The sequence below is a fragment of the Anser anser genome, assembly GCF_964211835.1.
Source record: "Anser anser genome assembly, chromosome: 2".
Taxonomy (NCBI): Eukaryota; Metazoa; Chordata; class Aves; order Anseriformes; family Anatidae; genus Anser; species Anser anser.
Window position 1 is genome coordinate 807,747 of NC_139721.1, and position 12,981 is coordinate 820,727.

The 12,981-nt window shown below is 66.3% G+C and overlaps 1 protein-coding gene across 4 annotated transcripts; it reads right to left on the bottom strand.

Annotated features, from left to right (window-relative positions):
• Window positions 1-8,043: 8,043 nt before the first annotated feature.
• Window positions 8,044-12,772, bottom strand: LOC310895656 (cytochrome P450 11B, mitochondrial-like). 4 transcript variants are annotated; one of them, XM_083827185.1, is made up of 9 exons: window positions 12,349-12,769; window positions 12,108-12,263; window positions 11,362-11,561; window positions 11,082-11,285; window positions 10,736-10,890; window positions 9,681-9,847; window positions 8,734-8,812; window positions 8,465-8,656; window positions 8,056-8,371 (listed from the first exon to the last, which is right to left on the bottom strand). In XM_083827185.1, exons 1-9 carry the CDS (start codon window positions 12,564-12,566, stop codon window positions 8,258-8,260), a joined length of 1,485 nt encoding a protein of 494 aa, XP_083683311.1. In that variant the 5' UTR covers window positions 12,567-12,769; the 3' UTR covers window positions 8,056-8,257. The 4 variants fall into 4 exon arrangements, with proteins under 4 accessions (XP_083683312.1, XP_083683311.1, XP_083683313.1 ...); XM_083827187.1 differs by having other exon boundaries at window positions 8,235-8,371; window positions 9,681-9,795; window positions 12,349-12,772; XM_083827186.1 differs by lacking the exon at window positions 8,734-8,812 and having other exon boundaries at window positions 8,044-8,371; window positions 9,681-9,795; window positions 12,349-12,772.
• Between the last annotated feature and the right edge of the window lie 209 nt (window positions 12,773-12,981).

Genomic DNA, 12,981 nt, shown 5'->3' on the forward strand with positions numbered 1-12,981 from the left:
TGGGGATGGGATGGGGTGGGATGGGATGGGGATGGGGTGGGGATGGGGATGGGGTGGGGATGGGGTGGGGTGGGATGGGGATGGGGATGGGATGGGGATGGGATGGGGATGGGGATGGGATGGGATGGGATGGGGATGGGGATGGGATGGGGATGGGGTGGGGATGGGGATGGGATGGGGTTGGGATGGGATGGGGATGGGATAGGATGGGGTTGGGATGGGATGGGATGGGGATGGGATGGGATGGGATGGGGATGGGATGGGGATGGGACGGGATGGGGATGGGGTGGGGATGGGGATGGGATGGGGATGGGATGGGGATGGGGTGGGGATGGGGATGGGATGGGGATGGGATGGGATGGGGTGGGGATGGGGATGGGATGGGGATGGGATGGGGATGGGGTGGGGTGGGATGGGATGGGGATGGAGTGGGGATGGGGATGGGATGGGCATGGGGATGGGGATGGGGATGGGATGGGGATGGGGTGGGGTGGGATGGGATGGGGATGGGATGGGGATGGGATGGGATGGGGATGGGATGGGGATGGGATGGGGATGGGGATGGGATGGGATGGGATGGGATGGGATGGGATGGGGATGGGGATGGGATGGGATGGGATGGGATGGGATGGGATGGGATGGGATGGGATGGGGATGGGATGGGGATGGGATGGGGATGGGGATGGGATGGGATGGGATGGGATGGGATGGGATGGGATGGGGATGGGATGGGGATGGGATGGGGATGGGGATGGGATGGGGATGGGATGGGGATGGGAAGGGGATGGGGATGGGATGGGGATGGGATGGGGATGGGGATGGGGATGGGATGGGGATGGGATGGGGATGGGGATGGGATGGGATGGGATGGGGATGGGATGGGGATGGGATGGGGATGGGATGGGGATGGGGATGGGGATGGGATGGGGATGGAGATGGGGATGGCGATGGGATGGGGATGGGATGGGGATGGGGATGGGGATGGGATGGGATGGGGATGGGGATGGGATGGGGATGGGATGGGGATGGGATGGGGATGGGGATGGGGATGGGATGGGGATGGGGATGGGATGGGATGGGATGGGATGGGGATGGGGATGGGGATGGGATGGGATGGGGATGGGGATGGGATGGGGATGGGATGGGGATGGGATGGGGATGGGATGGGGATGGGATGGGATGGGATGGGATGGGATGGGGATGGGGATGGGGATGGGATGGGGATGGGGATGGGGATGGGATGGGATGGGGATGGGGATGGCGATGGGATGGGGATGGGATGGGGATGGGGATGGGATGGGGATGGGATGGGGATGGGGATGGGATGGGATGGGATGGGGATGGGGATGGGGATGGGATGGGGATGGGGATGGGGATGGGATGGGGATGGGGATGGGGATGGGATGGGGATGGGGATGGGATGGGATGGGGATGGGGATGGGATGGGGATGGGATGGGATGGGATGGGGATGGGATGGGATGGGGATGGGATGGGGATGGGATGGGGTGGGATGGGATGGGGATGGGGATGGCGATGGGATGGGGATGGGGATGGGGATGGGGATGGGGATGGGATGGGGATGGGGTGGGGATGGGGATGGGATGGGGATGGGATGGGATGGGGATGGGGATGGGATGGGGATGGGATGGGGATGGGGATGGGATGGGATGGGATGGGATGGGATGGGATGGGATGGGATGGGATGGGGATGGGATGGGGATGGGATGGGGATGGGGATGGGATGGGATGGGATGGGATGGGATGGGATGGGATGGGATGGGGATGGGGATGGGATGGGGATGGGATGGGGATGGGGATGGGATGGGGGATGGGATGGGGATGGGATGGGATGGGGTGGGATGGGATGGGATGGGGATGGGATGGGGTGGGATGGGATGGGGATGGGGATGGCGATGGGATGGGGATGGGGTGGGATGGGGATGGGATGGGATGGGGATGGGGATGGGATGGGGATGGGGATGGGATGGGGATGGGATGGGGATGGGATGGGGTGGGATGGGATGGGGATTGGGATGGCGATGGGATGGGGATGGGGATGGGATGGGGATGGGGATGGGATGGGGATGGGGTGGGGATGGATGGGGATGGGATGGGGATGGGATGGGATGGGGATGGGGATGGGATGGGGATGGGATGGGGATGGGGATGGGATGGGATGGGATGGGATGGGATGGGATGGGGATGGGATGGGATGGGATGGGGATGGGATGGGGATGGGATGGGGATGGGGATGGGGATGGGATGGGATGGGATGGGGATGGGGATGGATGGGATGGGGATGGGATGGGGATGGGATGGGGATGGGATGGGATGGGGATGGGGATGGGGATGGGATGGGGATGGGGATGGGGATGGGATGGGATGGGGATGGGATGGGGATGGGGATGGGATGGGGATGGGGATCGGGATGGGACGGGATGGGGATGGGGATGGGGATGGGGATGGGATGGGATGGGGATGGGATGGGGATGGGATGGGGATGGGGATGGGATGGGGATGGGATGGGGATGGGATGGGATGGGGATGGGATGGGGATGGGATGGGGATGGGATGGGGATGGGGATGGGGATGGGATGGGATGGGGATGGGCATGGGGATGGGATGGGGATGGGGATGGGGATGGGATGGGGATGGGGATGGGACGGGATGGGGATGGGGATGGGGATGGGATGGGATGGGGATGGGATGGGGATGGGATGGGGATGGGGATGGGATGGGGATGGGATGGGGATGGGATGGGATGGGATGGGATGGGGATGGGGATGGGATGGGATGGGGATGGGGATGGGGATGGGATGGGATGGGGATGGGATGGATGGGGATGGGGATGGGATGGGGATGGGATGGATGGGGATGGGATGGGATGGGGATGGGATGGGGATGGGATGGGTGGGATGGGATGGGGATGGGGATGGCGATGGGATGGGGATGGGGATGGGGATGGGGATGGGGATGGGATGGGGATGGGGTGGGGATGGGGATGGGATGGGGATGGGATGGGATGGGGATGGGATGGGGATGGGGATGGGATGGGATGGGATGGGATGGGATGGGATGGGATGGGATGGGATGGGATGGGATGGGGATGGGATGGGGATGGGATGGGGATGGATGGGGATGGGGATGGGATGGGATGGGATGGGATGGGATGGATGGGATGGGATGGGGATGGGATGGGATGGGATGGGATGGGATGGGGATGGGATGGGATGGGATGGGATGGGGATGGGATGGGATGGGGTGGGATGGGATGGGGATGGGGATGGGGATGGGATGGGGTGGGATGGGATGGGGATGGGGATGGCGATGGGATGGGGATGGGGATGGGATGGGGATGGGATGGGATGGGGATGGGGATGGGATGGGGATGGGATGGGATGGGGATGGGATGGGGATGGGATGGGGTGGGATGGGATGGGGATGGGGATGGCGATGGGATGGGGATGGGGTGGGATGGGGATGGGATGGGATGGGGATGGGGATGGGATGGGGATGGGGTGGGGATGGGATGGGATGGGGATGGGATGGGGTGGGATGGGATGGGGATTGGGATGGCGATGGGATGGGGATGGGGATGGGGATGGGGATGGGGATGGGATGGGGATGGGGTGGGGATGGGGATGGGATGGGGATGGGATGGGATGGGGATGGGGATGGGATGGGGATGGGATGGGGATGGGGATGGGATGGGATGGGATGGGATGGGATGGGATGGGATGGGATGGGATGGGATGGGATGGGATGGGATGGGGATGGGATGGGGATGGGATGGGGATGGGGATGGGGATGGGATGGGATGGGATGGGGATGGGGATGGGATGGGATGGGGATGGGATGGGGATGGGGATGGGGATGGGATGGGATGGGGATGGGGATGGGGATGGGATGGGGATGGGGATGGGGATGGGATGGGATGGGGATGGGATGGGGATGGGGATGGGGATGGGATGGGGATCGGGATGGACGGGATGGGGATGGGGATGGGGATGGGGATGGGATGGGATGGGGATGGGATGGGGATGGGATGGGGATGGGGATGGGATGGGGATGGGATGGGGATGGGATGGGATGGGGATGGGATGGGGATGGGGATGGGGATGGGATGGGGATGGGGATGGGGATGGGATGGGATGGGGATGGGATGGGGATGGGATGGGGATGGGGATGGGGATGGGATGGGGATGGGGATGGGACGGGATGGGGATGGGGATGGGGATGGGATGGGATGGGGATGGGATGGGGATGGGATGGGGATGGGGATGGGATGGGGATGGGATGGGGATGGGATGGGATGGGATGGGATGGGGATGGGGATGGGGATGGGATGGGGATGGGGATGGGGATGGGATGGGGATGGGGATGGGATGGGATGGGGATGGGGATGGGATGGGGATGGGATGGGATGGGGATGGGATGGGATGGGGATGGGATGGGGATGGGATGGGGTGGGATGGGATGGGGATGGGGATGGCGATGGGATGGGGATGGGGATGGGGATGGGGATGGGGATGGGATGGGGATGGGGTGGGGATGGGATGGGATGGGGATGGGGATGGGATGGGGATGGGATGGGGATGGGGATGGGATGGGATGGGATGGGATGGGATGGGATGGATGGGATGGGATGGGATGGGATGGGATGGGATGGGATGGGGATGGGATGGGGATGGGATGGGGATGGGATGGGGATGGGGATGGGATGGGGATGGGATGGGATGGGATGGGATGGGATGGGATGGGATGGGGATGGGGATGGGATGGGGATGGGATGGGGATGGGGATGGGATGGGATGGGATGGGGATGGGGATGGGATGGGATGGGGTGGGATGGGATGGGGATGGGGATGGGGATGGGATGGGGTGGGATGGGATGGGGATGGGGATGGCGATGGGATGGGGATGGGGATGGGATGGGGATGGGATGGGATGGGGATGGGGATGGGATGGGGATGGGATGGGATGGGGATGGGATGGGGATGGGATGGGGTGGGATGGGATGGGGATGGGGATGGCGATGGGATGGGGATGGGGATGGGGATGGGGATGGGGATGGGATGGGGATGGGGTGGGGATGGGGATGGGATGGGGATGGGATGGGATGGGGATGGGGATGGGATGGGGATGGGATGGGGATGGGGATGGGATGGGATGGGATGGGATGGGATGGGATGGGATGGGATGGGATGGGATGGGGATGGGATGGGGATGGGATGGGGATGGGGATGGGGATGGGATGGGATGGGATGGGGATGGGGATGGGATGGGATGGGATGGGGATGGGGATGGGATGGGATGGGGATGGGATGGGGATGGGGATGGGGATGGGATGGGGATGGGGATGGGGATGGGATGGGATGGGGATGGGGATGGGGATGGGATGGGGATGGGGATGGGGATGGAATGGGATGGGGATGGGATGGGGATGGGGATGGGGATGGGATGGGGATCGGGATGGGACGGGATGGGGATGGGGATGGGGATGGGGATGGGATGGGATGGGGATGGGATGGGGATGGGATGGGGATGGGGATGGGATGGGGATGGGATGGGGATGGGATGGGATGGGGATGGGATGGGGATGGGGATGGGGATGGGATGGGGATGGGGATGGGGATGGGATGGGATGGGGATGGGATGGGGATGGGATGGGGATGGGGATGGGGATGGGATGGGGATGGGGATGGGGCGGGATGGGGATGGGGATGGGGATGGGATGGGATGGGGATGGGATGGGGATGGGATGGGGATGGGGATGGGATGGGGATGGGATGGGGATGGGATGGGATGGGATGGGATGGGATGGGGATGGGGATGGGGATGGGATGGGGATGGGATGGGGTGGGGATGGGATGGGGATGGGATGGGGATGGGGATGGGGATGGGATGCAGTCCCAGTGCCAGCCCGGCTGCCGCGGGGATGCATGCGGTGCTGCAGGAGCAGCTGGCCGGCCTCATCCTGTACGTGCTGCGCGCCCTCCCCGAGCTGCAGTCCTACTGGGGCCTCCATCACCCTCACCCTGCTGCTGGCCCTGGGGCAGCGCCTGGCTGCTGCCGTGCTTGAGCGCCCCGCCATGCACCTCCTGCGGTACCGCGGGGATGGGGGCACGCGAGGCACGGCACGGTCATGGCACGGTCACAGCACCGTCACGGCGCGGTGATGCCCCCCCCCCCCCCACGGGGACTTCATGGAGCCCGCCGCCACGACTTCTTCCTTGCCTCCCACCCGCTCATGCCCGTCTACTTCGCCGCCACAGTGGGTGCCCCCCATGGGCGATGGGTCCTCGTGGGTGCCCCCACAGGTGGTATCAGGTCCCTATAGGTGCCCCCATGGGTGATCTCAAGTCCCTACAGGTGCCCCCGCGGGTGGTCTCGGGTCCCTCTAGGTGCCCCAATGTGTGGGCAGCGTCCCCGTGGGTGCCCCCGTGGATAGGCTGGGTGACCCCAAAAACGTCCCTGCAGGTCCTCACGGGCGCCCCCGCGGGTGGGCCGCGTCCCCAGCGGTGCCCCCACGGGTGGGTCACACCCCCTTGGTGCCCCCAGACGTGGCCTTGGTCCCTGTAGGTACCCCCATGGGTGGGTTGTGTCCCTACAGGTGCCCCCACAATTAGGCTGGGTCCCCTCTTGGTGGGCTGGGTCCCCACGGGGTGCCCCATGGGGTGCTCTGGGTCCCTATGGGTGCCCCCACAAGTGGTCTCATTCCCCTAATGTGTCCCCATGGGGTGCTCCGGGTCCCCAGGGGTGCCCCTATCGATGCTCAGTGACCCCACGGGTGCCCCTGAGAGTGCTCTGGGTCCCCATGGGTGCCCATAGTTTCTCTGGGTCCCCATGGGTGCCCCCCTCAACGCTCAGTGACCCCACGGGCACCCTTATCAATCACCCGGCACTGCAACGCAATGGGGGGGGGGGGACATCGGGTCCATGCCCCCCGCCCCCAGCACGGCCCGCAGCCCCCTGCTGAAGGCAGCCGTCACCCACAGCTCCATGGGGTGGGGGCCCGAACTCCTGCTGAGGCTCTTCTAGCACCCATGGGGGGGGAAGGCCATGCTGCGACCCCCCCCCCCCCCCGATATGGTTGTGATGGGGGCCGGCACCCAGGGACCCCCTCCCACTGCTGGGAACCTGAATTTGGGGGGGTTCTGGTAATAAAGCGGCTTTGTGAGGATGATGATGGTGCGACTGGGGGGGGCAAATTACTGTGGGGGAGTAATTGGGTGGGCAAGTAATTAGGTAATTGGGGGGGGCAATTAGTTGGGTGGGCAGTGAGTGGGGTAACTGGGGGGGCAAATAATTGGGTGACGGGATGGGTAATTAGTGGGGTGGGCGGTGAGAGTGGGGTAACTGGGGGGCAAATTACTGGGGGGGCAAGTAATTGGGTGATGGGGTGGGTAATTAGTGGGGTGGGCAGTGAGTGGGGCAACTTGGGGGGCAAATGACTGGGGGGCAAGTAATTGGGTGATGGGGTGGGCAAGTGATTGGGTGGGCAAGTAATTAGGTAATTGGGAGGGCAATTGGGTGGGTGGGCAGTGAGTGGGTCAACTGGGTGGGCAAATAATTGGGTGATGGGGTGGGCAGTTAGTTGGGTGGGCAATTAGTTGGGTGGGCACTGCGTTGGGTAACTGGGGGGGGCAAATAATTTGGTAATTGGGGGGACAGGTGATTGGGTAGGCAAATAATTGGGTGATGGGGTGGGCGAGCAGTTGGGGGGGCAGTGAGTTGGATAATTGGGGGCTGATTAGTTGGGTGGACAAGTAGTGGGGTGGGCAAGTAACTGGGTGGGCAAACAGTTGGGTAACTGGGTGGGCAGTGGGTTGGGTAACGGGGGCAGTGAGTGGGGTAACTGGGGGGGCAAATAATTGGGCGATGGGGTGGGCAATTAGTTGGGTGGGCAGTGAGTGGGGTAACTGGGGGGGCAGTGAGTTGGGTAATTGGGGGTTGATCAGTGGGGCGGACAAGTAATGGGGTGTGCAAATAATCAGCTAATTGGGTGGGCAGTGAGTTGGGTGACTGGGGGGGGCAGTGAGTTGGGTGACTGGGGGGGCAGTGAGTTGGGTGACTGGGGGGGCCATCGGGTGGGCGATGGGGGGACGTGACAGCTTTTGGGGCCCCTTCCCCCTGCGCCCCCAAGGACGCAGCCACGCACCCCGCGTGCGACGAGGCTTTATTGCGGCGGCGGCGGGGGGCCGGGAGGAGTCCTGCTGGGGGGGGGGTCCCGCCGCGCCGTGCCCCCCAGCACCATCACTCGAGGGGCCGGAAGGTGAGCAGCGGCGGCTTCTCGGGCATCAGGATGAAGCCGAAGACGGTGCCGAGGTCCTCGGTGGAGGCCGTCTCGACCGAGAAGTTGCGCAGCACCTTTCGGGGACGGGGGCGCAGGTGACCCCACCGACGCGTGCCGATGTAAAATAGGGGGGGGGTTACGGGGCGGGGGGGGGTGTCTCAGCTCACGTGCAGCAGGAAGAGCATCATCTCGGCCTCGGCCAGCCGCCGCCCGATGCACTGGCGCGCGCCGAAGCCGAAGGCCAGCGCCTTGAAGGCGGCGCGCTCGCCGCCCAGCCACCGCGTGGGCTCGTAGCGCTCGGGGTGGGGGAAGACGGCGGGGCTGCGGCCCATGGCGTACAGGGACACCTGGCACAGCGTCTGGGGGGGTGCGGGGTCAGCGGGGACACCCCCGTGCTGGGACACCCCCCCCCCCCGAGCCCCCCGGTGCTGCTCACCCCCGCCGGCACGCGGTAGTTGTGGAGCACCACGTCCCTGGTGGGGTAGCGCTGCACCGTGATGCCCACCGGGTACAGCCTGGGGGGGGGCAGGGGCGGGCAGGGGGGGCTCGGCGGGGCCCCCCCTCCCCAGATATATCGTGAGCGCGGTGATAGCCCCCCCTCCCCCCATTAACTCCTGCCCAGGTGGTGGCACCCAAGGGGTGACACCCCCCCAAAAGGGGGGTGACTCCCCCCAAAAATCAGGGTGCCCCCCCATTGTACCAGTGCCCCCCCCCCCAGACAAACACCCTGGGGAGTCCCAGACCCACCCCCCCGGTCCTCCCAGCTCCCCCCAGGGCCTGATGGTACCCACCAGTACCCACCAGTGCTCCCCAGTACCCCCCAGTGTCCTCCAGTGCTCTCCCAGTGCCCTCCCAGTACCCCTCAGTACACCCCATTACCCCCCAGTACTTACCCAGCACCCCTTGGTGCTCACCAGTACCACCCTGTGCCCACCCAGTGCCCTCCCAGTACCCCCCAGTACCCACCATTAGTGCCCAACACCCCTCCAGTGCCACCCGGTACCCCCCAGCACCCTCCAGTGCCTCCCAGTACCCCCCCAGCACCCTCCAAGTAGCCCCTGGCACCTTCACAGGGCCCTCCAGTTCCTCCCAGTACTCTCCCAGCACACTCCCAGTGCCTCCCAGCACCCTCCCAGTACCCTTCCAGCACCCTCTCAGTGCCACCCAAGACCCTGCCAGTGTCCCCCAGCACCCTCCCAGTAACCCCCAGTATCTCCCATTGTCCCTCCAGCATCCTCCCAGTGCCCCCCAGTGCCCTCCCAGTGCCCCCCAGCACACCCCAGTGCCCCCCAGCTCCCCCCAGCACCCTCCCAGTGCGCCCTAGCAGCCTCCCAGTACTCCACCAGCACCCCAAATTGTCCCCCCCCCCACCTCTCCCCCCACCTGAGGGTCTCCTTGAGCGCGGCGCGCAGCAGCGGGAGCGCGCCCAGCACCGCCTGCAGCTCCTGGCCCCCCCCCGCCTCCGCCGCCCGGATCTCGGCGCGCAGCGCGGCCTGGACTGGCGGGTTGCGGGCAAGCTCGAACAGCGTGAACAGCAGCGGTATCGCCGTCTGCGGGCACCGCCGAGCCCCTCGCTCGCAGCCCCACGGCGAGCGGCCCCACGGCGCCCCACGGCATCCCCACAGCGCCCCGTGGCAACCCATAGCTCCCCATGGTCTTCCACAGCACCCCCACGGCATCCCCATGGCACCCCCAAGACACCCTATGGCATCTCCACAGCACCCCACGGCATCCCATGGCTCCCCCATAGCACCCCATGGTCTCCCACAGCACCCCATGGCATCCCCACAGCACCCCCTGCCATCTCACAACATCCCCATAGCACCCCCACAACACCCCCGCAGCACCCCCATGGCACCCCATGGCACTACACGGTATCCCCACTGCACCCCATGGCATCCTATGGCTCTCCCATGGCACCCCATGGTCTTCCACAGCACCCCATCGCATCCCCATGGCACCCCATAACACCCACATGGTGCGCCCTGACACCCCTTAAAGAACACCCCCATGGCACCCCACTCCACCCCATGGTATCCCCATGGCACCCTCTGGCATCCTGTGGCACCCCATAACATCCCCACAGCACCCCCTGACATCTCCACGGCACCCCACAGCACCCCATAACTTCCCCACAGCACCCCATAACATCCCCATGGCACCCCACAGCACCCCATAACAGCCCCACAGCACTCCATGACATCCCCATGGCACCCCACAGCACCTCATAACAGCCCCATAGCACCCCATAACATCCCCATGGCACCCCACAGCACCCCATAACATCCCCACAGCACCCCATAACAGCCCCATCGCACCCCATAACACCCCCATGGCACCCCATAGCAGCCCCACAGCACCCAATAACATCCCCACAGCACCCCCTGACATCCCCACGGCACCCCACGTCCCTCCCCGGCCCCCCGCGCCCCCCGCACCGTGTCGACGCCGCCGGCGGTGAACTCGGTGATGTTGGCCCTGACGGAGTCGAGGGGCAGCTCGGCCTGCAGCAGCAGCTCGGCCATGATGCCCGAGTAGCTGCGGGGCCGCCCCAGGCAGAACTCCTGGTAGATGCTCTGGATGCACTTGTCGGCTGCGGGGGACAGCCCTCAGACGGGGGGGCACCGGCACGGCACCGGCACCGGCACCGGCACCGCGAGGGCGCAGGGTTGGGTGTGCCAGGAGCATCCCCATCCCCGTCCCTGACCCCGTCCCCAACCCTGTCCTTGTCCCTGTGTGCAGGGCCATGCGTTGGGGGGGTCCTGGGGGAGATCCCACTCTCACCGTGCTGGAAGATGGTGTCCCAGGCGGCCACGTGCTCGCGCCACAGCCGGTGGTTGAGCCAGCGCACGAGGCCGGGCGGCACGAAGAGCAGCGGCAGCGTGGTGCGCAGCATGGTCTCCACCGCGCCAATGAAGCGCTGCGCCTCCGCGTCCGGCGCCTCCTCCAGCAGCCCCAGGCGCTCCCCGTACAGCGCGTAGCTGCTGGCTGGGAGGGGGGGGGCACCACTCAATCCCCCCTACCACCCCTCCGCCCCCCGCCCCACACCCCGCGCCCCACGCACCCTCCAGGGTGAAGCGGAAGAGGTCGCGGTGCAGGTCGAGCGTCAGCGAGCGCCGTCCCGTGCGCTCCATGCGCCGGTGCATGGCGGCGGCGAAGTCGCGGGCCACGGTGTCGAGGAAGGGCAGGAACTTGCGGGTGCCCTCGGGGCTGATCACCTCCTTGTTCAGCAGCACCCGGTCGGCGCGCCACTCCTCGCCATTGCTGACGGGGTGCGCGGCAAGCTCAGCACACTGCCAACACCGGCACCGCCAGCACAATGCAACGCGTGCACGCTGCGCCCATGGTGTGTCCCGTAGTAAAGCCACACTGCACCCACGGTGTGCCCGTGGTGTGCCTGTAGTGTATCCGTGGTGTGCCCATGGTGTGTCCGTGTCGTGTCCGTGGTGTGTCCGTGGTGTGTCCGTGGTGTGCTCGTGGTAACCCGAGGTGTGTCCGTGGTGTGCCCGTGGTGCACCCATGGCGTGCCCATGCTCACGCCCCACGCAGCACCAACGCCGCGCCCCACAGTGCACCCACGCCATGCACACGCCGTGCCCCACGTTGCACCCACACCTTGCCCCATGGCGCACCCACACTGTGCCCCCCAGCAAATCCACGCCACGCCCACGCAGCGCCCCACACAGCGCCCACCCATGCTGCCCCCCAACTCTGACCCACGCCGCCCCATGGAACAACCCCACTGTGCCCCACACCCTGCCCACCCCGCACCCGCTCAGGCTCCGGTTGGGTGCCCCGCACCCCACTTACAGCAGGAAGACGCCGCACTTGTGGTTGCGCAGCCGGCGGTGCGCGCTCCACGCCTCGATGCCCATGCGCCGCGGGAAGACGCCCTCGGCCTGGAAGAGCTGCGCCGCGTCCTGCGGCAGCAGCACGTTGACGCAGTCGTAGGTGCCCACCGTCTCCCTGCGGGACCGCGCCGCCGCGTCACCGGGGGGGTCCCCAGCCGGGGCTGTGCCCCCCCCCCATGTCCAGCGAACCCCAGCCCCACCGGTAGATGGGCCCGAGGCGCTGGAAGTTGCTCTCCATCAGGCGGTGGAAGTGCTGGAAGCCGTTGCTGCGCCAGAAGCGGTAGAGGTTGAGCCAGCGGCTGCGCCCACTGCGGGGGATGGCCTCGTAGGGCTGCACGGAGCGGGGGGCCCCCGCCGCCACCCCCTGGCTCAGCGCCCGCCGCCCGCCCCGGCCCCACAGCAGCCCCCCGGGACCCATGGCCGCCGCCTGGCTCTGTCCCCGCTGCCGGCCCCGGGTCCCCCTTTTATCGCCTTCGCCAAGGCCATTCCCGGCACGCCGCGGCCAACCCGCTGCTGGCACCGGCACCGCCAGCCTGGGGGTCCCGGGGGGTTTGTGGAACCCCCCCCAGCACCATGGGGCACCCCATGCACTGGGGGCAGAGGGGAGGGAGGCAGCAGGGATGTGGGTCAGGGGGATGGGGGGCACAGGGGGGGGTTTGGGGGCTCCCCCCCACTGCTGTGGGGTGGGAGGGGTTTGGGTGGTGCTAAAAATAGGCAGGGGTGGCGGGGGCAAGGTCCTGGAGCTGCCGGCAGCTATTCATAGCCCGTGGATGGAAAAGGACAGCAACGGGGGGAGGGAAGGGAGGTGCGATGGGGATCACCATGGGGTGCTC